We start from the raw sequence: 26,481 nt of genomic DNA on the forward strand, positions 1-26,481 counted from the left end.
CCCTGGCAAACAGCATCCCTGATTAGGCCAAGTTATGCATAACTCCTAGCCTTGCTATCAACAAAATAGATAAGTTTCCCTGTTAAAGTGTGTACCAATAAATAAGAGCTCCAAACCTGTTCTTTTTAACCAGGCAGATACAACAACACCCACAATGGAAATGTTAAAATAACACACAGACGGATTAGATCAGACGAATATGAAAACAACAAAGTCTTGTACCTCTAAGCTAATTTCCAATTCGTTATCGATGGACAACGACCAAAACTCTGGAGGCTATGACCAATCAGAGCAACAGATGTGTGATGTAGCCAGCTGCTTGCAAACTTGTTCAGAAACCTAATTTATATGGCATGGCTTGATAAAGTATTACCACACAGCGTAACTTTAAAACATATTGTGCACTACCATCCAGTTCCTTTTATTTACCTGATTGATGTTGGATTCAGAATGGATCACATATTCATCCCTATGTACTCTTAAAGCAAACAATCTTGTTTACATAAATCTCTGTCGACTCTCATATAGCCTCCCCCGTCCTCCACTATCACTGCTGTCGCCTCCTCTCCAAACCCTCGAGACACCAGCATGCAGACAAGACCCTTGCCTCTCAGTGCCCCAAACAATTACCATTAGGTAGGCCATGACAGAGCTTTTCCACACCGTGCAACAGACTGAAACAGCTGCTGACAGGCCCATCTCTGATGAGCCCTGCTGCAGTCTGCATTGATGCACTGATTGTGACACTAGTTTTTAAGTAAAGTACTCTCAGGACATACCTCAAGATGACAGCCTGAGATAGAAATACCTGATTTGCTTCTTACGAGGTTTGATTTGCTTTAATTGAGCTCCAGGAATTGCCAAATTGTTTCCATACTGGAGCCAAATGCTGCCAGGTCGTAACCTTAACATGATGCGACATACTGGATTTTTTATTTTTTTTTTGTAATTGCAGAGTAGCTATGGATACATCTCAGGGTAGGATGCTTTCATACTTTCACTAATCCAGACATGGAGCCACTAAACATGTAATTACCTTATAAAAGAGGTATGCGCCATTTACATACACTCAGATCACTCATCAGAAAGTAAGGCCAGATAATGTGGTGACTTCTACAAAGATAACTACCTGGAGCTGCTGTTTATGCACCAATCAGTGTTGGAGCATGTTTTGCAGAGCCCCCATAATGAAGCTGAGCAATTATGGCTGTAATTCAATGTCTGTCTGCAGACTCTTACCTCATTCCTCCAGCTCTGGTGTTGACAGTAAATAAAATATATGGACCCATATGGAGGCAGAACATGTCAGTTTGTTTTGCAGAAAAAGGGGGCCCGCAGGTGGGTTGCAAAAGGCTGCGTCACTATGTCGACGGCCCCCCCTCCTTGTTACGAGAAGAGGAGGCCAAGCCCCGTGCATACATTTCTGTTCACTTCATAATTTGGCAACTGTGATGTTTGAGGCATTTCACTCAAGTGAGTCATGGTTAGAGTGAAGCGCGGTGCCAAAGAGGTGTTGGGTTTGAGTGCTGCGGTGTTCAGAGTGAGGTGGAGAACGTGAGGTGACATGTTTCGCTGGTATAGAGGATACGGGAGATACTGCTGTAATGAGTGCTTTGAAAGTTAATGGTATGCACAGACCCGCCTCTTGCTATGTTTTCTCACTCAGCTCCAGAGGCAGAAACTTCAACAAGAACAATGCTGAAACTTGTCATGTAGACACACTCAGGACGCACACACGAGGTGCTTGAGGAGTGGCTGGCAGTGTCCTCGGGCAGTGTAATCAGATTTTTGCATGGCACACGACTGTGCTGCATTAAATAAAACTCAAGTGCTCCTGACAGCTGTGGCGCTCTACTGCACCTGATTCAAAAATAGACTTCTGGAGAGCAAATTTCCCATTTGTGTATCCCTTATACACTGGAGGATAGGTTCACAATCTTTAAAGTCTGTCTTATGTGCCCATATTTTAATTTTCCATTGCTTTGCTTGGTGTAATCATCTGTATTTTCAAGGCATCAAAACATGTAAAAATCTGTAGTCACCCTTGTGTCTTTAAATGCAATAAGTACAAGGTTTCAGTCTGGATTTGAAAAATCATCTTCCCTCTCCGTGTTTCTCTGTGGTGCCTCAGCAAGGACAGCACAAGGGGACATCTGATGTGAAAAGACAAACTCTAAAATACAACAACACGTTGATTATTGGTTACTTGGGTTCATATAAAACCAGTTGTGAACACAATAGTTCAAACTTGCTAGTAAGTAGTTGTGTTGCTATCTTCTTGCACTTATTCTGATTTATGTCCTCTTGATTAATTACAGTTCCTCTATAAACTGAATTTTCATGACTAATTGTGTCCAAAGGCTTTTTCTTGTCAAGCATTATGTTCACAGTTTAAGGTTAAGCTTTCCATTACCACATGAACTATTGCACCATGCTAACCAAGCAAGTGCTAGTAGTAGTTAGCATTTGCTAACTCCTCGCCCCTCTCAAGCTGCATCTTACGGTGCTTGAAAAATATTAGCTACATGGCAGCAGAGAATATCAAACAGAGATGGTCTTCAGATGAATTTGTGATGTCACAGTGGCTATTATCAAAGTTGTAAAACGGTCCTATAAACTGAATGATATAACACTGTGTTGTAACCCTTTGTGTGGCTGTGACTGATAACTTGTGCTCTTAGTGGACGCTTAGACGTGCTTGTGTGTGTGTGTGTGTGTGTGTTTAACATCACTCTGGAGCACAGCAGAGCGCGGCGTCCACAGCGAGGAGCGGTGTGGCTAACAGCTGTGTGCTCCCGTCCAGGGACAACTGGCTGTGTGACGGCATTTCCTTGGATATTCTCTCACATACTGTGTCTTTATTTCCAGCGGTCGAGCTCCCATGCACAGTCCACCGTGGATAAATGCTGCTTTTGTGGAGAGTTTTACCCCTCCGAGCAGCTGTCCACAGCCCCTCAGGCTCTCGCTCTCTCTGCTCTGCAACACCAAGCAAGTGCATGTCTGCTGTCAGGCGGCCAGAAATGAACATTCAAGTTGAGAGACAGTTTTCATTATATAGCACGGCCAGATTTAGATATCATGCTAAAAAAATATTCTTTTCTCAAGGAGTCTCTGTATGCGATGAATTAAAAGAAGACACACCTGTGTACTGTGTGTACTTGATGTGTGTACTTAATGCATACCTTGTCAGAATCTGGCTCTGATACACCTCACACCTCAAACCACAGTTTCACAATTCCTGGTAGTTATATGACTCACTGATGCTCCGTGGATCTTCCCAAAAGTTGCACTAATCTGTTAGCTTTCCGAGATCATGCGGCCAACAACACAAACACACAGATCCAGCACTTGCTTGGTGAAGAAACGTTTTTTCCTGCAATAAAAAAGGAAAGATCAAAGAGTTGGAGTTTGGGAAAAAGCATGCAGCTCCAAGCAGCTGATTTAATACACCAGTTTCACTGAATGTTTGAAGCCCAGGCAGGGCATGTGTGTCACTAATAAGGCCTTGACTATTACCTGGACTGACAGGCAGAGAATGGGAGGAGAAGGACTGGCTCCACACTGCTCAGTCAGCCAGAAAGCCCCCAAACGGCAGGGCTAACGCAGGTCAAGTGATTTGGCGCCTCGGGTGTATTAAAGCTATTTACAAGGGACTAAAGGATTTACGTTGCCTCACCCGTTCGGTCTGCTCTTTTATACGACCTGGCACCGCGCTGCTCGGTTTTCTCTCAATCAATACGAAAGGGGTAATAAAGAAGGTTGCCTTTACGGGTGTTTGGCTTTTTGTTTAGTTGCAGAGGAAAGAGGTTTTTATGGGTGGCTCCCGACGCCTGGTGTGAAGGCAAACACACAAGTTTACATGAGATACTCTGGACTCTGTCAGGCACACACACACACACACACACACACACACACACACACACACACACACACACACAGGCATGCATGCAGATGCACACACATTGCTAATGATAATCAAAGTTGTTAAGCTGCCACACTTTAGATTCTCTTCAGGTAACACTTATAAATATTATTATTTAATTCATATAGTAAGCAGCACATACACATTTATGGATGGTTTATAAATCACTTAGCTGTAAGATATATTTAGGTTTTTCAATTTATGTTTTTGTCGCAAGTATGTCTCTTTGGGACTAAGATTAAGCAATAAAATAAGATAATGGCGTCATCATATTCGATGCTTCCTGTCATTTTCCTAATAGTTTAGCAACAGCTGCAACAAAGATGTTCACTGGATGTGTCTTGCTCTTTATATCTGAATACTGAGACCAGGTTGTGCTGTAGATGTGTAATTTGTCAAATATCTTGAATAAAATTCGGCCAAGCTCACATCTTGATTTTTGTAAGCGACACCCCTCCAGCTGAGGTTTCGTGGATTTTTCCATTTAATGATGCCGATCTTTCTTCCATTTGGCTTCTAAGTAAAACAGAAAGGAGGTTTTTTAGCGGTTATTGTTGTACATTTTACACATAAAGTGGTGGGCTCTGTGGGACCCCAAACAATGAGGAAGAAAAGCCAATTCAAGCAACTACAAAAATGTCTTGCATCTCTGCAGACCGTTTCAGATCCAAACCACAGCGGAGCCGAGCACACTGACCAGCAGAACCAGTAACATTAACTGCCGGACGGTGTTTAAGAACAATTTTAAGATACTTGTGGTTCCTGAGTATTTCTCTGTCCTGCTACTTTATACTTCCATGTAACTGTAATTTAAAGGAACATAGCTCGTAAAACAGCTGTAATTTCTTTGCACATTAATATGATACATATAATGACTCTAACAAGCTGATAAAACAAAACATTGTTAAAGATATTAAACTGGTTTTGTGCATTTGGACATTTCTAATTAGACATCAAGTCTGGCTCTCATGTTGCAGAGCTGATAAAGAGACATTTCCCCTCTAAACACATCATCAACTATATTCCCCCCCCCCCCCCAATAAATAAATAAATAAAATAAAACATAAAATGCCAAAAAACAAAGGTCAGAGAATTGTCCCCAAAATCTTGACAGAATTTAACACCTTAACTTAACTTTTCCGCACTGCTGATTTCTCAGGACCCCCTTACATGTCTTGTGAGTGACACACTGGAGGGGCCAAACCCCCCAGCTTGGGAACCAATGAGGTTTATTCTACACTATATATTTTAACTTATTAAAGTCTGTCCTGCACTTCTCTGCTGCTCATGATGTTTATGATGATGAGACATACAAGGCTACGAAACAGCAGCACTCTCACTGTCAAGGAACTTTAATGTAACAGAATCAAATCCAAAGAAGAAATATCAGATGAAGAATGAGAAGACAATAATTCAACATCATAATGAGCTTTCATATAAGCAGCCTTAATGGGAGACAAACAGTGTTTGACTCTATGGTGACGTTATCAGTTGGCATGCACCCTCCACAACCCTTAAACGTCTTGACTCCGCCCACCACTCATGTGCTAACATTTATTACTGGTGACTCCTATCACACACATTGTTGTCTCTTGTTTAATAAGGTTGGGCGGTCCTCTCTCAGGGGAAGATGTGATATGCATTGGAATCTTTTTATTTCATTTTATTTATCCTTCATTTTAGAGCCGACTGAGACCGGTGAGGTCTCGTCACCGGGGCAGCCCTGCTGCAAAGCCATTATAATAATAGAAGTATTTTGATCTTGCATGAAATATGTTTAAGTAATAACATAAATGTATGGGGTGCCAGAAGTCAATCGGTTGGTGAGTGAGTGCTCCCCATGTACAAAGGCTAAGTCCTCGAGAGCAGGCAGCCTAGGTTTGAATCTAACCTGTGACTCTTCCCCCCCCAATATGATTCTCCTCTCTCTCTCTCTCTCTCTCTCTCTCTCTCTCTCGCTTTCTCTCCTCTATGAATGTCCGATTTCTTAACTAAAGGGAAAAAAACAACTCTATTAAAAATTACATTTAATTTTTCCGCATGCAGTGAAATATTTTTGGGGTCTGTTAAATATTTTTTGATATCATGAAACATCTGTGCAGTTGACATTCAGGGCCACCGTACATCTGTCTTCTGGTTCTTTTATTGATTATTGTCTGTCAATTATTATGTCATTGTAAATGGGGGTTGGCCCTCGATCTCTTGGGTACGAATAAAGGTGGATTGATTCGTTGATTGATAAAAGTTCTTTGGAGCAGCTGCACAGTTCTGCATGTATGTGCAGTTTGGTTTTGTTGGATAGGACGGCTGGAGATAGACATCTGATGTTGGGAGGAGAGAGCAGGAGAGATTACACGCAGCAAAGGGCCGAGGTCGAATTCAAACCCACAGTCTCTCAGGCGCCCTGACGTGCAGAATGAAGGTTGAGCACAAACGACTGATGGTAACTACTTGCACACTTAAATACACGCGGATGATGAATCTTTATTTGGATTATCTCACTCAACATAAAATATTCATAAAAGTCGAGCTCTCTCTTTTTCTGCAGAACAAGAAATTTTGATTATTTCACGTCTATTCTTAAATGGTAATTGTGTACCCTTTAAAGTGTCACACTGAGGGAAACTATCAGAAATCTTAGTTCAGTTTTCCACACGAAGAGAGATGCTGCCATCGTGTGGATAACTCTGCAACAAGCCGTTCATAGGTGTGTTAGTAAATGATGGCACATGACTTTCCTTTCTTGTTTCTCTTGAACAAATTGAATCAATTCGACCAGCCCTCAAACACACGTCTGATAAACAGCTACACCCTCTCATCTCAGAGCAGCCTTCAGCTAAAAGGTTATGAGACTTCAATATGCCGATGCTAAGCAGAGCGTAATCAATCCTGGATAATGCTTCTGCCCTTTGATCACTTCACAACACTCGATGGAGAGATTACGTCGATAATTAATAACAGATTAAAAATCCTTTGTGAGTGTCAGGCAGTGTGTGACACACGTTTCAAATCGATTTAACGATATGTGTGTGGGGGAAAAGTGGATAAAAGTCTAATTACTCACATCAATCAAAAAAGTATGGTTGAACCGAACCTCGAGGGCATTAAATGACACACGCACACATGAACACACACACATGATTTTACAGCCGCTGGCCTGTCAATGCCCCCCGCCTGGCTGCTCCAGACAGGCAATGTGTTTCAGATTAGATCAAACTCCAGGTCGCCCATTTCGAATCTAAAAGCAGCCGTATGGCACTCTGTTACCTTGACAACACTCTGAGTCTGTCTGTGGACATAAAAATAGACAAGGAGGGGTAGTCTGTGGTTAAATCCAGGACAGTGGACAATCATTTTTAAAAAAAAAAGAAGAGTGTGTTTAGGGCGACTCTAAAAGACCCTCGATCAAACCGCATCAAGATGCAAACCTTCAACTTGAACTTTTCTCACTCTGTGTTTCTCGAGTGTCCTCAGCCGTAATGGTGCATAGTTTGAACTTCGGAGGCAGAGAGCTGATTGGAGAGTGTCTGTATGAAGAGACTCAAAACGACTGCTTAGAAAACACAATAACACAGGGACAACACAACAAACAGATTGACGAATAGCACAAGAAAACAGAAGCGAGCATTTAAATCATGCGATTTTTCAACGGAGAAACAAATGATTAAAAAGATCAAGCCAGATCGACCGTGAACATGAAGCAAAAATGACCAAAAACAGACTCAAAGATAAGATTTCAAATAACCACAAACTTTAAATGTATGTTAAATGTCAACAAAGAGACTGCAAAACAACCTCAAAAATACACAATGTCGACTAAAGCGTGGAAAATTACAAAAAAAAAAAAGCTCACCAAATATATGGATTCCCAAAGTGATGAGAAGAGATTTTAAATTACCAAAAAGAAAATGTAAACGGTCAGAAAGGGTCTTTATCAGCCCACACGAAGTGACTCAAGGTATTCCTCGTGTTTATATGTATTTTATTTACTTACTGATTTTATTCCTTTGTCTTGTATTTACATTTCTTTTATGATGATAGAGAACTTTACATCTGAGATGAAATATTCGTGAGTAATCGTAGCCTTTGCGTCTTCTCAGCCTCTAAGTGTACTTGTTGGTAGATGTTGATCCAACAAACATTAGATACAATGAATAAAAAAGCCACACACTGATAGTGTACATCTTCCAAGCAGAAGAACAGTTCCTGATCCGCAGAGGTTAAAGGTCATGTGTTGTCAAGTCAGTGTAATTTAAACCCTCATGCTCTGTTGCTCCTGCAGATATGACACCATTCACTGTTCACTCACATCACACAGAAACACTGTCTCCGACTGAGCAGCAGTGAATTGTTATTGACTGATTCAAACTGTCAATGAGGAAGTGGAGCTGAATGCTGGAACCAATAACACAGATCAACCATGAGCACCAGTGAAGCTGGAACTAATTCACCACCCCAGATGCTTTTTTTCCCCCTTTCCTTTGATCTAACTACAGGTCAGCACAGTACAAGTTCAACTGCAAACAAACCTTCATGTTAGTTCTGCTGGTGCTGTCTCAGTTAGGTGAAACAAAACATCTTTATTTGTACGCACATTAAAAGTCTTATTTCTCTCAAATCTCTTTCCAACCTGCACATTGACAACAAAGAGCGTCCACCTGGCAGCTGTTGCTTATCATGCTACTAATTAAACAGCGTAATGATCACACAGGTGTTCTCAATTAACAGCAGGCCGCCAGTGTTGCAAAAATGAAGCCGGTGCAGCGCTGCAGTTCCTCCAGTGTCCACTTGAGGCTGACTTCAAACCTCCCCACACAACTCTCAATAAGGTGGGCAGAATGTACCACAGTGAATAAGAGCCACATAAAAAAAGAATATCAAAGAAACTGCGTACACGAGGCCACACATAACTGCAGGGCTCTATGCCAGAACTTATTTGTTTTGATTTTTATCAAGTCTGAAAAATGATAAATTCATAATTAAGAGCTTGAACAAGTTTACATTTTCAATACTGCACCCGCCATCTTTAAGTTTCAAAATGCTGTTTCAGAAACCAGTGAGTGATGTCACTGTGACTATAGGTCCACGTGTTATTCATTTGATGGTCACAATAATATACAACAAATTGTTACAGTATGCTTTAATTAAATCAGTTTCATTGCTGAATTTTAACCTGTAATTAAGTATTTTTTACAGGGTGGAATAAATGTTTGATCTTAAGTAAATTCATTGCCTCTTCAATGTAACTTGACTATGACAGTGTGAGCAACAAGCACACATCCCCAAGCACACGGCGAGCGCAGCGCACTCACTTTCTGAGCACAGAGAGGGGTAAGAGGCTCAAGGCTCCTCCCTGAGAGTTTGTGAAAACATTCCAGCAAAGTGAGAGCAGTCAAAGAATCAGAAAGTCTCTCTGAGCGGCCTCGTACTCTCTCTATCCTTTACTTCACTCTTTTGCTCATGAGCTCACACTGCACACAAGAGCTAGTAGTTTATACGTGAAGCTGATGTGAGGACACATCCGCAGGAGAACACGTCAAACCTGAAGGAGCCTCTGAAACTGGCACGGACAAAAGAGACTCAGCTGTCCCATTGATCGGCTCACAATGAAGCCGGTGTTAGTCCTCCTTGTTTCCACTGCCTGGACTTTGACTGGAGCCCAGTATTACTACCAGGGGCTGATGGATTATCTGGAGAACAGGCTGTTGGCTATCGAGGTAAGGAGAAACACAACTTGAAGTGCAGCATAATTTGTCAACAAAGTGAAGGTTCCCAAGGGACTTCAAAGTCATTAAAAAATGAGATATTCTTGTCATCTTGATTGCTTCCTCCTCCTCTTTTTATGTGAATTTAATATCTTAACTAATGCATCCCAATTAATGCAATCTCTGCTCAGCTCATCAACTTTGCAGGGGCCTCTGGGGAGGGGACATCAGTTGATGCATGCAACACGCAGATTCTGTCCGACAACACAACAATTTTCTCCAGCCTTTCAGACGATGACACATCCGTAATGAGTACAAGCTCAACCTTTTTGCTGCCATGGCATCAAACATCCAAACAGCCTAATAGAAAGATGTGTTCTGGTCGAGGGGAAGCTGCGTTACAACAAACAGCCGGAGGGAAAGGATGAAATTACTCAGAGTCCACTTTTGTTGCAGCAGAAGTTTTGAAAGGTTTGTTGGTTTAGCGTGCGATATGGATGCCTGAATCATTTTGTGGAGGTCTTATTTAAATAATTCTTCTAATGCATTTATTGGGAGTACATTTTCAATGCTGGGATTTTCATTTTTCATCCGCCGTGTTGCTGCAACACAACAAAAAGACAATCTTAAAGGGGTTAACAGCATGAAATGAATTGTCTATTTACAACGCTCCTCGCCCCCTGTGGCTCCCCTCCGGTCTCATTTCCAATATGTTGGCGCCGCTCCGGCATTGATGTGAACATGCAGAATGTTCGGCAGGTTTTCATTGAACTTTCATTTCCATTTGACCACAGGCGCACAGCAAGCAAAGGGGGGAAAATGAAACAGAGGCGGTGGAGACGGAGACGGAGGAGAGGCCTTCGCTTCGGTTATTACATTTTGCTCTGAATAATTGACTTGTCAGCCACACTGTGACAGTCTCAACACTGATTTCTGTTTGGTGATGTGATAATGCTTTGATTGCTTCATATTTTACCACCTGGGATTTCTCATGATGGGAAACAAGACTCAGGTCTGATCCTTTTCCCCTCCTTGGCCTCACCGCTTTAGTGTTGGACGGACTTTGATTGGGTAGTGGCCTTTCAGAATAGAGCAACAAAGTGAAATACAAGAAAATGGCACATAAACATGGAAGGTCATATTTTTCAACCTTCAAACAGGCAAAATAAGTTTACTGTAAGTTTTACTTCTAATTAAGTCTCGCACATCTATGTCTGGCAACGCACAAAGACAAATTTAAAATATTTTTTAAAGGTGTATATTTAGATACAGATACACATTACTCACCTACATCTTATGACGTATTTTTAGAATACAGACTTCTATTTGAACAGTTTGTTTTTACGTTTCATACTGAAAGCTCATAGGAGGAATTTTTGGTTTGTGTTGATTTGGCGCCCCCTGTGGACAGTCTGCATTTATGATCAATAATACTCCTGGAAATGTCAGAGAATCCAGTAAAGTTGAATTTTGAATGATTCATCCTCATGGGATGATGAATGTCTGCAAAATATTTCATGACACGCCCTCTAATAGACGTTGCAATCTTTTAGCCGCGTTCGCCACTTTAGCACAAACTAACTATCTCAAAACTGCTACGATTTTCATTTATACCAGCAAAACTGGAAATTTCAGACAGCTTTAGGCCTGCTTCGTCGTTCCTTGTTAGTGAGCAATTATATAAGCAGGGTGAACATGAAGAGCACCAAGCCCTGCTTAACATCAATACGACAGCTATGCATCATTAGCTTTAAGCTAAAAGCACTGTTGTTGCTGGTGAAATGGCTTTAATGAAACCAGTGAAAACCTCATCCTTTAACGTATTACTACTTTGCTTTCTTTTGCCATTGTCCTGTAGGACCGTATGCAGTTCTGGCACGATCAAACCCATCGCTATCACACAGAGCTGCAGGACTTCAAAAAGCTAACAGCTGAGGCCATGGATGCACTGAGCAAAGAGCACAGCCTGCTGTTCAAAGACCTGGAAGGTGCTTCGGTCCGGGTGGATCGGGTGGAGCGGGAGATGGACTATGTGGAGACCCAGACTTCGCCCCGGGCCTGTGTGAAGAAGGCAGACAAGGTAGTGGAGCAAGGAGCCTGGGGACTGGAGGAGAGCAGAGGAGAGGAAGAGGAGGAGGAAGAAGAGTGGGAGGAGGTGCAGTCCAGACTCTCTGGTGAGCTGCAGGGAAGTACACACTTTTTTTTTCCTCTGCAGGAGAGGTGCTTTGAGCTCTGCTTTTCATTCATGACAGCTATAAAACATTCAGACTTTAGTATACCGGCAAAGCATACAGTAGCTTATAGTTGGACGTAACATTAAAAAACCTAACCAGGAAATAAACCACCACTCTTTTAGGGTTTTAGTCTTGGAAAAGCCCCTGGAAAACTGGAAACAAACAGAGTGCTGTTACAACTCATTTAAAGAAGAGCTTTGAGTCAGTGGACGTCATGTTTTCCAGGAGACATGTGGCTTGATGCAACTCATTAATTTCAGCTGAGCCACTCCTCTATTTGAGCTTTTTTCAGCAGAGGAGTTTGTCTCCATAATATTCAGAACCATAGACATCCTGCTGAGATCAAAAATGCTAAAGTGAGTCATTCATGTGGAACTTATCCATATGACTCATAACCCCATTAAAGCATGATGTGAATCATTAACGTCATAGGTGTTCATGAAAGAGCAGGGTCTTGAGCTTTTTCTGAAAGGTGCTAAAAAGGACTGGGTTCATTCCCTCACTTACAAAGCGGATCAAGCGAGGGGATAGAGATTGGAATAACATACTGTACTGACTGCTTAATTGAATGTCACACACGTATTTATAGATCATGGACATTCTGTGTTCATTTACATGCAACGTGAAGCCACGAGCTATCAAAAGAGCGCTAGCATTAGCCTGCTTTCACAACAAGGCAGCTCGAGAAATATTGTGTCCACAACTTGCTTCACTATGTTACGTTCCAATTTGATAACTTCTTTATGCCAACGTGACTGGAGGGGGGTTGGAGGTGTACCAGAGGTTAGCGGAGAATTAACCAAACAGCTGTTTGTATTGGTTTCATGCTGGTGATCAGGGGCGACATCGACTGGATGAAAAAGTCACACATTCATCCTTTCATTTTAAAGAAAAGTTGCAGCTGTGTGATGTTAAGCTCCTTTTTACACTCCCATAATGCCACAGCAGCGCTATCAGGTGTTTCATAACCAGCTGCCATCATCACAGTAGCTTTAAATTCAAACGTATCTTATGATATTGAGGTATAAATAGAGAAGAGGCATTGGGATTGCGCTGCATTATTGTTCTGCACAGTATAACAAAGGGTTGTGATTGATTTTTGTTAGAGAGATTCTACAAATGTACATGTAGGACAGATGAGATGCATCACTTCATCCACACTGACTGTTCAGATTTACGAAAAAAGAGAAACTTCCTCACATTTTTTCTTTTTGTGTATTAATCAAACGATCGATATTTTTACACTAACTTGTTTCCAAAAGATAAACCCCTTAATGTTAGATCAGTAAATACCTCTGGGACCGTTTATGCAGACTCTGTATACAAAGCAAATGAATAAAATATTGATTTCTTTATTATTCTCGCTGGCTTCAATCAATAACACATCACTTTTAAGAATGATATGGTGCAGTGGCATCATAAGCGCCATGCTCAGAATCCTAATGATATTCATGCTCTGTATAACCAAAGGCAGATCTCTCTTATTCAGACATTTTAATACAAAGTGGATGGTTTGATAATGCAGAGCGAAACCCCCTTTTTATTACTTTGCACGTTTAAAAATCTGCCGTTCATTCCTGAGTCTGTGTCGCAGAGAGGAAGCTGCCCCTGAAGCTGTGGAGATACGCTCTCAGCTCATATTCGCAGGACTGAGCACTGTGCACAGTGAGCCATTGTTAAGGTGGGTGAAGTGACCCAGCACAAACTTCAGCACATTGTAGGGGACCCATTTTAAGATTCGTGAGCGGGATGCTGATATCGCTGCAGGACAACATCACGGGGAACATCCTTTGTACGTGTGTGAGAGTCAAAGCTATCCCTTCTTCTTCTTCTGCAGAGCGCTCGCTGTCTGTGTGCTGCACTAATTCTCCCTCTAATTATGAGCCTCTGTGTCCTATTTCCTCCTGACTGCTTTGAATTTGCCTTAATTTGTGAGCCAGATATTGACTGACTGCAGGCTGCTCGATGTTCTCTAAATGTTAGGTTGCAAATAACATTTCAGTGCAGTAATGGCAATTCACTGAATCAGGCTAATGGAACAAATTGTGTCAGCCAGGGATATTCATCTAAATCAAATGATTTTAATTACATTTACTGTAACACCTGGCACATATTTTCTATAATAATGGTGTTATTTTTCACTATTACATTGCAGACATGTAATCAGTATCTGAATCTGACTTCAAAATTTAATTTTCCTCTTTCATTTCCCTGTGGCTTTAAGGTCCAAAAAAACCCGGCTTCAAATCTTATTTTTCTCCCCACAACATTAAATATTCTTGACTGCAGGTTTGATAAAACATCCTAAGGTATTATTTTTTGAGCGTTTAACACCATAAAACTCTAATCAGTTCTGTCACAAGTGGTTATTAGATTGACAGTGGCCCCGCAGCTTACAACCCAAAACGGTCAACGTGGTTCACAGTTGCTCCATGTTTGAGAGCTCCATCAGCACATAAAACTGAATGTGGCCATTTCGTTTCATACACCAGTTCACGTCCAAATTCATAACCTTCGAATAAAACGTAATTTGTCAATGTCACCGCTCAAATGAGTAATAAAGTTATGTGTGTGAACCTGATGTTTATGTAGGAAACTCGGCATGACTTCACACACAAAGTTGTACCGTGATGGCGAAAACGGCAGGAGAGCGGTATCCAACAGGGAGAAAAAGACAAAGCCCATTACAACTTTATGAAGTTGCTGAAGCGGTTGAGTATGTAATGTAATGACTTGCACATTATCTGCTGCCGACACAGACACCTCAGGGCTGTAGCCAAGATATCCCGGGGAGAGCGAGAAGATTTGAGGTGGGCTGAACGGCGAGACGTAGCAACACCTCGTAGCATGCTTTTTGCAAGCTAGCTTGTCCTCTAGCTGTGTTTCCAGGTAGTTTTGTGTAAATATAGAAGCAAACAGCATATTTGACCCTGTTACAGCTTTGCAAGAGTAGGATTCATGGCAGAACTGTTGCATTGAATATAGCATTAGATTGCACAGTTGGTCATAATATAATGGCTGATTGGTGTATTTTTAATGCTTGTTGAAACCTTTCTATGAACACTTGTCAAGCACTCCAACCACATCTTAGACGGTTGCTATGGTTTGGCTCAGCATTGTTCTCTCCAAGTTGAATCATCAAATCGGGGGATTAACAACTCTATAAGAATGAGAAACACGTCTGGTTCTTTCTTTGAAATGTTTCGGAGGCCTTGGAAAACTGAGCCTTTCATCACAGAAGGAGGCGTTACATGAACTTTAGGCATTGGACAAGAAAGAAAAATCCATAGCGAACACATTGGCCTGAAGGTCTTTCTTTAATCATAAAAACACCTTTTTTTTGTGCTTGCTATCTCTGCAGACTGCGTGGAAATCCTCTCTGGCATCAGATCAGTGAAGATCCTGAAGAGAGTGGGCAGCCCTAAGGGCATGTGGACCAGAGACCCCAGATCATCAAAGGTGTACGTCTTTAATGGGACATCAGGGGACAGCGTCTACCAGTTCAGCTCTGTTCGGGATTTTTCCAGCTCTCCTGGCGTCTCCAGCAGCACACAGATCCGACTGCCTTCTGACTTTAGCGGTCCTGGCAGCGCCATTTACAACGGCTTTTTGTACTACATACAGCAGGAAACCGAAACAGACATGCAGGTGGTCAGGTATGACCTGATGAGCGGCTTAGTGACGGACATTGCCATGTTCCCTGTGGAGAGTAAAGCTGCAGTTTATGATCTCAACCCAGAAACTGCTGCCGATCTTGCAGCAGACGACGAAGGCCTCTGGCTGCTCTACGCCTCCAGCGACAGCGAACCAAACATCCACCTCGCAAAGATGGACCCTGCCACGCTCGATATAGAACAAATCTGGGACACCCGCTGCCCACGGGAGAACGCAGAGGCAGCTTTCGTAATCTGTGGGACTGTGTATGTTGTGTATAACACCCGTCTGGCCAGCCGGTCTCGGGTGCAGTGCCTGTTTGACGTCAACGACATGGTGATTAGTGAAGAGGCTCCGCTGCTCTACTTTCCCAGGAGGTACGGAGCTCACGCCAGTCTGAAATACAACCCTGAAGAGAAACAGCTTTATGCCTGGGACGATGGATACCAAATCATTTACAGACTGACCATGAAGAAGAAACTGCTGGTTTGACAGCAGGAAGAGTGGTGTCATATTTTCAAAGATAATGAGACAAATGATGGTAAAGATGGTAGACTGTAGATGAGAATTGGACGTGGCAACTTAATTTTAAAGGTGAATTGGCCAATATTTTAAGAGAATTGTAGGATCCATCCTGTACATTTGAAGCTCTTTAAACAAAGTGGACGTAGCCTGTGAGCCTGAAGGGTAAAGTCAACAAAGATGTGTCTTAAAGCTGCATTCTTCAAATTATAAGCAGGGGGGCGACTTCACTAGTTGCAAAAAAGAAGACAGATTTTACGCTTGACAAAAAGAAAACAAACTTTTTACTTGACTTATGCTTCAAGTAACGTCTCCCTAATTAATTTATGCAGTCGGTAGTTTTCAGTCTTTTTAAAGTACTGCAGGACGTCTTAGTCCAGCGGTAGTCAAACTCGGAAAAATCCCTCCCTCCCCCTACATTAGTTAAATCCACTTTAAGTGCTTACATGAACCAATTAAAATACGTCATAAGAAAGAACTATAATATCACTGTGTATATTTGATATCTGCCTGTTGTAACACAGATTTGCCTCTCACAGAGCGAACCATAGCTTGTGATTTTGGAGGGGAACTCCCAGAGGGTCTTAACTGTTCAACTGTCTTCGGCTATGATTCTCTGCAGGGAATTGCTTCCATTATTGCCTTACGTTTGGAGGTTTAGGTCTCTCTGGGGATCTTAGTATCTTTAGGACTTGTTCACGAGTGAGGGGGAAATAGATTGTAAGATTGAGTTGAATTGTTATGCAGAAGTTGTACCAAAAAAAAAAAAAAAAACAGCCAAATGTCTTTCCATTCATAACCTATGGGCATGACCTTTGGGAAGTCACCCAATTACTGGACTTAAAGCAGCAAGAAATAGGTCTCTGATGCTCGTATCCCAGCATGCTTTGGGTGGCAAAACGGACGACTGCGAAACGCAAAAAAAATCAATTAAAAAGCATATATTTTCTTTAAGCTGATCGGCACCATTTGTGAGTGGTAAGGAGGTTTAATTGGGAGGTGGCTTGGACTTAAGCTGATGGTCCATCACTACTGAAGGAGCCAATAAAAGTCTTTAGTCCTGGCTAATCCACGTGGTGGAAGACCTCGGGGGAGATGCAGAACGTGCTGGTGTAATTTCCCATCTCATTTGTCCCGGGGATTACACGGTTGGAGCAAAAGATTGCTTGTGAAAAAGATCTCCGGTCTAAACCACTACTCAGCACTCAGCGGTGGATAAAGGGATGAAAATGGATGGATAGATTTTATCATCTATGGTCAACGTGGAGTTAAACAGATGATAAAGCAGGGTATGCTTTTAGGCTTGGATGCCTGTGATTGAAAAGCGGCCACTCTGGCTGATCTGTCAAATAAAGATAGAGGTATAGAAATCTGTTTTAACCCTGCCTTCCTAATATGTTCTCTTCTGGCTCAAAAAACAAAAAACAAAAAGGCAAATTCATAATTGCTAATCTCGGAGGCTTTGAAACCAATGGCTACCTCCACTTCTTATTTACGAAAGAAGAATTGGGAACTTGCATTTTTCAGAAAATGAGCTTTTAAACGATTACTTACTTATCTTCTTGTGTGTGTATTTTTCCACATCAAAGAAAGATGAAAATGCCACTGTTTATTAGAGGCTGTCGAATCTGTGTGTGTGTGTGTGTGTGTGTGTGTGTGTGTGTGTGTGTGCAGTAGCTGCTCATTTAATTTGACCATTTGATTCAGACAAAAATCTCATTTCCTTTGTGCCTGTTCTTGCTTGTTAAGCCTCGGGCTGTGTCGTCATTATTTGCTGCGAGTTGCCACAAAACTAACAGCGCAGATCCCTTTTTGCATAAATCTTTTAATCAAAGAGAAGAAAATCAAGTCACAGAACTGAACAAACATCACATCCCGAGGGAGAAGAAAAAAAAAAACCACACACACTCTTTTCTGTTGTTGATTTTCAGACTCGATGATACAGACAATTTGTGGCGGACGCTGTTACGCTATCTCAGTTACTTTATTACACACAAGGTCACTCTTTATTGTGAGTCTTGATAATGATCTAAAATCTAAAATGAAATCATAGTAGACTTCTTTTTTTTTTGACTAACAACTGTTGATATCAATCACCAGAACAGTTTTTTTTCTTAAATATTTCTATTAGTACAAATACAAAATGTTCAATAAAAAATTGGAAATTCAGTATTGTCATAACAGTTGGAAAGGATACAAGATCATATCAAGAAACGTTACAATAGTCGGCGAAGCTAGGAGGGTTTGAAACGGTCCATAAACTGAGGCAAATGGATTGAACAGGTTTCATCTACAGTGAAAACACAGCACGTTGTCAGAGAAATATATGACCATCATAGAGCACAGGGTTTGAAATCAAAAAAGGAGGAAAATTATTTTTCAACCACTTTCAAAATTGTACACCAAAATAACATTAAAACGCTATGATAATGCTGTAAATACAGAATCTCACAGTCAAACCAACTGTGTATGAGAGCAAATGTCAAACTGCCACATCTCTGAGGAAGAGGAGGAGGAGGAGGAGGAGGGGCGGCTGTGATGCTATGATGGATTACGCCAAGCACGAACAATAATGCACCGACTCATTCTGCCTCTAACAAGTCCCAATTAGAGAAATGCCACCGCTGTGTAGACGCTCACTCGTCGGCCCGTCAGCTGCCCCCGCGCTGAAGCCTCAAACCTCACACACACACACACACACACACACAGGTACTTAACTTTCTCACAAAGGAAATGACTAAAACAGACCTGTAGAAGTCTGCTGAATGCATCTGCTCTGATCTCCAATTTTCACAAACTCTGTGATACAGTATAGCTTGGACAGTCGTCTGCAGCTGAGGATGGATGTATTTCTTGTCCCAGGTTGCTGAATGAGGCTCCAGCAGTCTAGACCTGTCCAAGCCACAGCCAAGAACATCATTACACATCAGATTAAAAGCTGCTGTGGACTGCTGTCCAGATAATATGAATATACAGTCAACAGTCCTCACATCCGAAAAAAAGATCAGTACAAGCATCAACAAATACGACCTGTAAATGTTCCTTGGCACTTTTCCTTCCTGATATCATTCTGGGCTCAAGTTGAACATTTCCTGGCCTGAATGTGCTGATGCTATCTGTGTTTGACAATTACGTCATGACAGAACAACTACCACTGGCTGGTTTGTCTGAAAAAATAATTCATACAGAAACCAAATTGTGTTGTTTTACCATCACAAACAAATACCCAGTTTACTGCTACACGTGTTGATCACATTTGTACAATATTTGGATGCTAACGCTTCTTTCATCCTCACCGTATCTCATTTACTTGATCAAAAGGGCTGTGTCCAGTCACAGAGTAGGATAGTTTATTCTGAGTTGAGAGCGAGGTCTCCTTGTTGAGCTTTTTTTTTTTTTTTTTGAACGCACAGACCACATTTATTGCAAAAAAAAGAAAACAATAAAATGTTAAAAAATGGTGCAGGAGAGGTGTGAAAGCCGACGGGGCTTGTTTGAGTCTCCTCGCCCGGGAAAGGATTTAAAAGAATTAAATTAATAAAAAAATCTCTTTTAATTAATTAAAGAATTAATTAATTAAAAGGAGAATTTATTTTCACAGAAAATTATACACATAACTTCGGTGATTGTGCATTGCATGGTGCAAAAAGAACTACTTTTGTTGATTTTCTCATGAGCTTTCAGTTCTTCTTCTACCAATGTGTGTGCACGTATCTCAGAGCTCATAAACAAAGGTATAAAAACAAAACAACACTCCTAGTCGAGGAGGGAAACTTGGGCACACTGGAAACATGAAGTGAATCATTATGTTTCACGACGGCACAAAAGCCAAACACAACTGCGCTTACAATTTATTTGAATGCTGTTATCTCAAGAGCTGTGGGTAATTATTTCATTACCTCAAGATTAAAAAACACATTAGTGTTCTTATGATAACAGGCTGATGTATTTTGTTACATCAAGAAAACAAATGGCTGAAGAAGAATAAATTAGCTATTCGCAACAGCTAGCAATAAACTCGTGCTCGCAATGGGGTCGAGAGCGAGCAGAAAGACAGGGAGGCTGTGATTGGTTTATCAGATTGGTACCTCATGGCAGACATTGGTCGAAGTTTTTACAGCTTCAACAGATGACAGATTTTCTTTGTTTCTTATTCAGAGCGTGTGAGTTATTAATTTCTGTCAGGACCTAAAGACATTTTCAACCAGAATGTCTAAAAGTGTATCTGGAGAAAAGGACCACACACTGCCCCGTTTATTCAGTTGTTTCAGTTTGTTGAGATTTTCCTCCGTGTGTCACGGCGCTCCTCTTCTGTGATTAGCATTTTAACCAACCGCAGGATTTGACGTCATCATATTAACAAGAGATAATTTTCCTGAGAAATGAACCTAACGTGGTGATTTTGAGACAACAGCATAAAAAAGATGATTGCATGCATGGTTGTTCGTGTGACAATAAACAGTCATGGGACAGTGAACCTTAACTGGTGCATCTAAAACTTATTGCAAAGAGTGTGAAGAAGACTGATGGATCAGCAGCTCTGCTGTTTTTGTCTCAACCAAATCACCATTAATAATCCATGTACCACATGTTGTAAGATCACTGATCCTGGGTGCCGGTTCAGATACATGTAATCTCTGTACAACAGCATGATCAATGAGAGGTTACACATCAACAAATCTGCACGTTTTTTAAATTCAAAAGACAAATATGTTCACCTTTTTCAGAGTTTAGATTTTTCTCCACCATCACCAACAAAGCTACATATACTCAAAATGTCAATATATATATATTATTTTTTTTAATCATAACCTATCATTGAGTCTTTTTTCAGATTTTATGTTAAGAAAACTAAACGAAACATACATACAGTAACCGGCTGTACATGGAAATTATACACATCCACCAAAAAGCTGTTCAGAAGGACAACGAGAGGCGGCAACAAAGTGCTTGTCAGGAGGGTTTGGAGGAAAACATGAGTTTAAATCTGGAAGAAAAGGGCGACACGGGTCCGAAGCAAGCATCAAACAGACGCAGAGGTAAGGGTGTGTAAAGTGTGCTCACTGTTTTTCACCTTCACACAAACCTTCACAGCTCCCTCCACACAAACTTCTATCTGGTCAAAATGACACATCTTTTCTCTTTAGGTTGGATTTGAGTTATTCTGGTGTTCAAATCAGCAATCTGGGACTTTCTATGCTCGTTTCACCTTGTTTACTCGAGAATTGATTCACTTTCAAAACACTGTCTTTTTATCCAATTTAAGCAACATTGCAGTCTTTTTGCCTTTGTGTGATTACCAATAATCCTTTGTCCTCTGAATCAAACCAAAGTGTGAGTCTCCTCCAGCTTGTAAAAACACACTCAATCTCAACCATTTCATTCCATCCCGACCCGAACACTCCTCTTACATAATTGCTTATGTTACTGATGAAACTGGAAGTAAAGCGAACTCTGCGGGAGTTTTAAAATTCATTTATGTTTTGCTATTCACAAACAGTGGCGTCTGATGGAGTGGCTTTACATCTAATAGTTCCAAAATGCTACAGTTCAGAACTCCTTTTTATGCCAACGCAGCACGCTGAAATTCAATGAGAGAGAGAGAGAGAGCTGTAAGAGTGTTTAAATTGCGTCCCATCCCGTTTGAAATCGTCTCTTTTTCTACCGAGTCCTCCTGCTGTCTATGCTTTTACACTTCCGCTGCTCTCAGGGAGCGAGATCCGACTGTGGTTTTTCCATCAAAGAGTCTCTGCAGCACAGAGCTGAATCTTCAGTATTTGGAAAGTCTCCTCTGAGGACGCAGAGATCCGTTCGCCTCAGCTCGGACAGCTCGGTATCAACTGTCAAAAGGGCAGCTTTCGGGTCATCACAACACCGGCATCTCAACTCAGTGACCCTAAACTTCAACCCGAAAAGACTGCTTCACACATCTAACTGACTGGTCCTAGATCAGTTCATGGGAGTGCTCTGGGACTGAGGGAGGGAGGGACAGAGAGAGAGAGAGAGAGTGAGAGGGAGAGACAGTGGGGTTGTGTTTCTCCTCAATCAGACAGACAGGACGTGGATCAGCAGGAGGGAGGAAACCCCCTTCTGGGCTGCCGGGTCACAGGTGGCTCTGCTCAGGGGCTAGCAGGGGGCCGGGGAGAGGGGCAGGAACCTTGGCTGTCAAAGCTGGCTGTCCTCGCCTTCCACTGCAGGACACACACACACGCGCACACACACACACACACACACAAAAGGAAGTGATTCATTACACACATGCTGTTTTTTTTGTGTAATAACACTCACGTTACTTTAACACAGGCGAAATGTCGATCGATTTATTTTGTTTTTGTGCTCCAAAAAAACCCTCTATTTACATTTCCCATTTAGCACACATACAACGAACGTACAGGAGACTGAACAAGTTAAATCATTTAAGATGTTAACATCCTCGTCTGTCTTCAAAGTATGAAAAAAAATAACCAACATTAACATAGAAAAAGGACAACTTAGCAGTTTGCAATGACAGTCTGAAACCCCCCTATAGAGGGGCCCCATCAGACTCATGTAAGAGGAAATTACTAAATCTTCATATTTTTTAGTTTGAAATGTCAAGGTTGAATTTTTTGCCAAAGGCGCTCAACAGACTCATTCTCACAGAATCATTACTGTCTATAAAATATATATAGGCAAATCAAACTTAACACAATATGTTGTTGGTATATTTATCAGATTGAGTTGTGTCAAGAAATATTTTCTTTCTGACTTCTATTTTGAGCGCTGAGTGTTTTGAAGTTATGTACCCATAATGCTTTGGGGATATTATCAGGAAATTACCATCAATTCAGCTGTTAGCTAAACGTTTCTCTCCGTTTTTGTTTTAAGTGTGCCGAAATAACTCGGAGCAGCGTCAGTTCAAGATTTTTTACGTCTTAGACGAACAAAAGGTGCTAATTATGTAAAGTAAAAAAAAACTGAATAAGTTTAGAGTTGGTTCTAGACTTATACGGTGAGCGTCTTTCCTCTCCTCTGACGACTTAAGAGGATGTTTATTCATTGGTGATAATGAAGTCTTCAAAAAGGATAAGTCAAACCAACAGGACAAGTTCATGTGTTTCAATGAGTTTTGCCAACATGTCACCTGTCATCGGTCTGTCCTGCTCTAAATGAATCCAAATCTTCTGCCTTTGAGTCTCAAACCTGGACAACCAGCGTTTGTGAAGCTTAGATAAACATTTCTCCTTTAAGGTGGAAACGTCCGGAATTCTCCTTTAGCGCCAAACATACCTCCTTTTCTGACTTCTTGGACTCCAGCAGGGGGTGCCAGTGTGCAATGGGCTTCCTTGGGTAAGCCAGCATCTCGTTCCAGTGGTCCCTTCCAAGTCCCTCGGCGTGACACCCAACCCTCATCACACCAATGATCTCATTGTGACCTACCCTGTGGGGACACACATGTACTTTATTTAAATACATGTGACTCAACCCTGCCAGACCTCTCTTACATCAGAGTGTTGTTTATCATGAGAAGAAGGGGGGCTGTGTAATGAGAGGAGACGCACATCGGAACCTGGTTGTCCCGCCGATTGATACAGTTACTCTGCAGCTGACTGTCTCACTAATTGACTCATCTCTGGAAGTCTTTGTTCCATTAATAATGTCTGAAGTGTGAATGAAAGCGTTATTCTTCACACACTACCTGGGTTATTAATATTAACAAAGTCAGATTTTATTCTAGCAAAGAAAACAAAAAACATGCTCAAAAGAAAGCAAAGGAGGCTTGATATCAAACTGTCACTTCTGTTTTTATACCACACGATAGGAAACACGCACACACACACACACACACACACACACACACACATGCACACACATCCTGACCTTTAACACATGTGTTCTTATTCTGTCAGCTCTCTGCACTGAATCCACTATTTCTTTCCTGTTAGAGATTCATGTTGTGTAAACTAAAAAAAGTCATTTTCTCAGAAACTGCAATTCACCTGGCTCGGTTTTAGAAAGTATGGATTATTCACTGTTTTTTTCTCACCATATCTCTTCACACAAAAAAAAACAACTCCTACTACTTCTTAGCATTCAATTCGGCCCTTTGTCCACATTTTTTCTGCTGGCTGTGCACTCGGGAGTGTTTGAATGAAGGGCTGCAAGTCAGTCTTGTCTGTATGAGATGACAGACACTGCTCAGTTACTTTCTACTGAATGTTTTATATATGAGATTGTTTTTTAAGCCCAACAGACGGTCTATGTGATGAGCCCTGAGGCGAGATGTGACGTTAAATAAGAAGTTAGTTTGTACGTACAAATCGTAGTCCATGACGGAGATGTGCAGGCTGACGTGGTCCATGCTGTCTGGCGGGATGTCGAAGATGATGGCCTCGTTGTAGGTGGGATTCAGAGTGTTCTTCTTTATGCTCGTCTTCTTCTTTTTCAAACGTCTCCCGTCACATATCAGAGAGACTTTGACGTACGGATCTAATCGGTGGAAGAAGGAGAACAAGGACAGATATGAAGTGACTCTAACTAAACAGGAACTGCTGATAATGAAAACCCAACGTGTCCAACGGCTCGCCAACTTATCCATCTTATTTAGGAAGCTGACACAGCAATAATTAGCACGAAGATCAGGTTTGTGGGATTATTAAAAACCGCACAATGTCTGCGTTGATCGCCAAGACGCCTTCAAAGATGTCCAAGTCATCAGTGTCGTATTTCATCACAGCAGTGCGTGTGCGTTTGTCTTCTTTTTGGTTCCTCTCTGAGCGTGAAAGCCCCCCCTGGAGGACCTGGCGTCGGTAATGTGCATAAAAGAAGATGAGTCAACACCTTGTGTAAACAAAGGGGACGAGAGGGCCGTAGATAGCTTAAACAGCATGACTGAAAGAGCTTCCTGATGAATGCTGAGTTCAATCTTCATCCGTCAGAGGCAAACCGCGTGATCGCATGATCCATTATGACACATTTTAGATGTCAGATGTAAGCGGCCCCTAAATCTATAAACAGCAAACAAGAGTGCTTGCTTTGCAGCCCAATATGCTTGAAGGCACAATTTGATAGCTGCGGGTTTATGATGCACAGATTGAAATAATGGCAGCCAGCTTAAACCTCCTTAAACTCAAGGGAATAAAATTGTAACTCACATTAGAGTGGTGAAATGTCATTAAACATGGAAAGTTAACGGCCACATTTACTCTGAATTACCTGAACCCTGGCATTTAATTCACAATAAACGTCTCCTTTTTCAAGCGGTATCAGTGTCGTAGGGAAACATGGACCGGAGGAGTGGAACAGAGCTCTATTAAAATAAACCGACTGCCTGCAACTATTTGCTGACAACGTCCTAATATTGCAAGTGATGAATATTAATAACTGCTGAAATACACACAACACAGCTGTGGAGAAAACTCCACTGTTTGTTCACCTAATCTGAAATGCTTATAATTGAATATTCAAAATGGGAAGCCATTTATTCTGAGCTGCTGCACCTGCGTGAGAATCCCACAGACAAATGCAGAGTGACACACACACACACACACACACACACACACCTGAGTACCCAGTGATGTCCATGGCTTTCAGGTTCCTGCACTTGATGACAGTGAGTGTGAGTCGGCCTGCGGTGGGCAAGTAGCAAAGTGAAAACATGATCTCCCCGAGGTCGACACTCTCCTGCGGGAACACACAACAAGCAAAGAGAGGTAAAGTGTTTTAGTTTCACATTTACATTCAACATTGATGCTCTTGATTCAGAGTCACGTACAATAAGTGTTGTCTCTCATCCTCAAGGTCCGTTTTCTGGCATCACCCCTACAGTATATTTAATTTATGAGCTGCCTGTTGTAACTGTGGTACAGCACACGATCATTGGTGCATAGTAATAACAAATTACTATATTGAATATCTGTTTCCTTTAAAACCCCTTTGATGAAATCACAACACAATAAATGTTATGATGGCCTCTTGTGCCCATAAGTAGTAATACAGAGTATAAACGAGCTAATTAGAGCTTAGATTGGACATAAAGGGGTTTAAAAGAGAAGTAATGTGATGCAAAATAATGCAACTTCTATTTGCATTTTTGGCTTGAAAAGGAACTGCATTGGGTTTCTTTTGTTTGGTAATTGCACCATTGTTTGGAGATCAGATACAAGAGGCACACAGGCTTATTGTAATGAATCTGTTTGAGGACAAAAGGAACATGTTTGTTTTAAAGCACAGAGCAAATTAGAAAATGAGTTTTTTTTGTCTTTAATTCCATTAAAGAAGTTTTTTTTTTGTAGAAAATAAGGAAAATAATCTGTTCAGAGCTTAATCGCGATGAGAGGACTGACAGCACTCTCATGTCTTTGTATGCATCTCTGAGCTGGAGTTACTAGGCTTGACTTAGCTCGGTTTAGCATGAATGCTGGGTTGCTCGGTCCTGTCCAACACTCAATACACTGGCACTGCT

The 26,481-nt window shown here is 41.5% G+C and overlaps 2 protein-coding genes across 3 annotated transcripts in view; one reads left to right on the top strand and one right to left on the bottom strand.

The window, feature by feature from the left end:
• The first annotated feature begins 9,350 nt into the window (after positions 1 to 9,350).
• olfml3a (olfactomedin-like 3a) lies at positions 9,351 to 16,055 on the top strand. Its single transcript, XM_079359776.1, has 3 exons — positions 9,351 to 9,639; positions 11,486 to 11,801; positions 15,223 to 16,055. The coding sequence occupies exons 1-3, from the start codon at positions 9,529 to 9,531 to the stop codon at positions 16,005 to 16,007; spliced, it is 1,212 nt and encodes a 403-aa protein (XP_079215902.1). The 5' UTR covers positions 9,351 to 9,528; the 3' UTR covers positions 16,008 to 16,055.
• A 4,004-nt stretch (positions 16,056 to 20,059) lies between these two features.
• Positions 20,060 to 26,481, bottom strand: part of syt6a (synaptotagmin VIa) — a 53,808-nt gene continuing 47,386 nt past the window's right edge. For both annotated transcript variants that reach the window (XM_079359782.1, XM_079359783.1), the window contains exons 4-7: positions 25,580 to 25,700; positions 24,335 to 24,506; positions 23,307 to 23,457; positions 20,060 to 22,228 (exon numbers count right to left, since the gene is read on the bottom strand). In XM_079359782.1, coding sequence (XP_079215908.1) covers positions 22,157 to 22,228; positions 23,307 to 23,457; positions 24,335 to 24,506; positions 25,580 to 25,700 — 516 coding nt within the window. In that variant the 3' untranslated portion in view covers positions 20,060 to 22,156. The remainder of the gene's footprint in view (positions 22,229 to 23,306; positions 23,458 to 24,334; positions 24,507 to 25,579; positions 25,701 to 26,481) is intronic.

Source organism: Symphodus melops, assembly GCF_947650265.1.
Source record: "Symphodus melops genome assembly, chromosome: 13".
Classification (NCBI taxonomy): Eukaryota; Metazoa; Chordata; class Actinopteri; order Labriformes; family Labridae; genus Symphodus; species Symphodus melops.

Coding starts and splice junctions, on each gene's coding strand:
- olfml3a (XM_079359776.1), top strand. CDS start 9,529: ATGAAGCCGGTGTTAGTCCTCCTTGTTTCCACTGCCTGGACTTTGACT. Junction 9,640..11,485: donor ACAGGCTGTTGGCTATCGAG/GTAAGGAGAAAC, acceptor ATTGTCCTGTAG/GACCGTATGCAGTTCTGGCA. Junction 11,802..15,222: donor GGTGCAGTCCAGACTCTCTG/GTGAGCTGCAGG, acceptor CTATCTCTGCAG/ACTGCGTGGAAATCCTCTCT.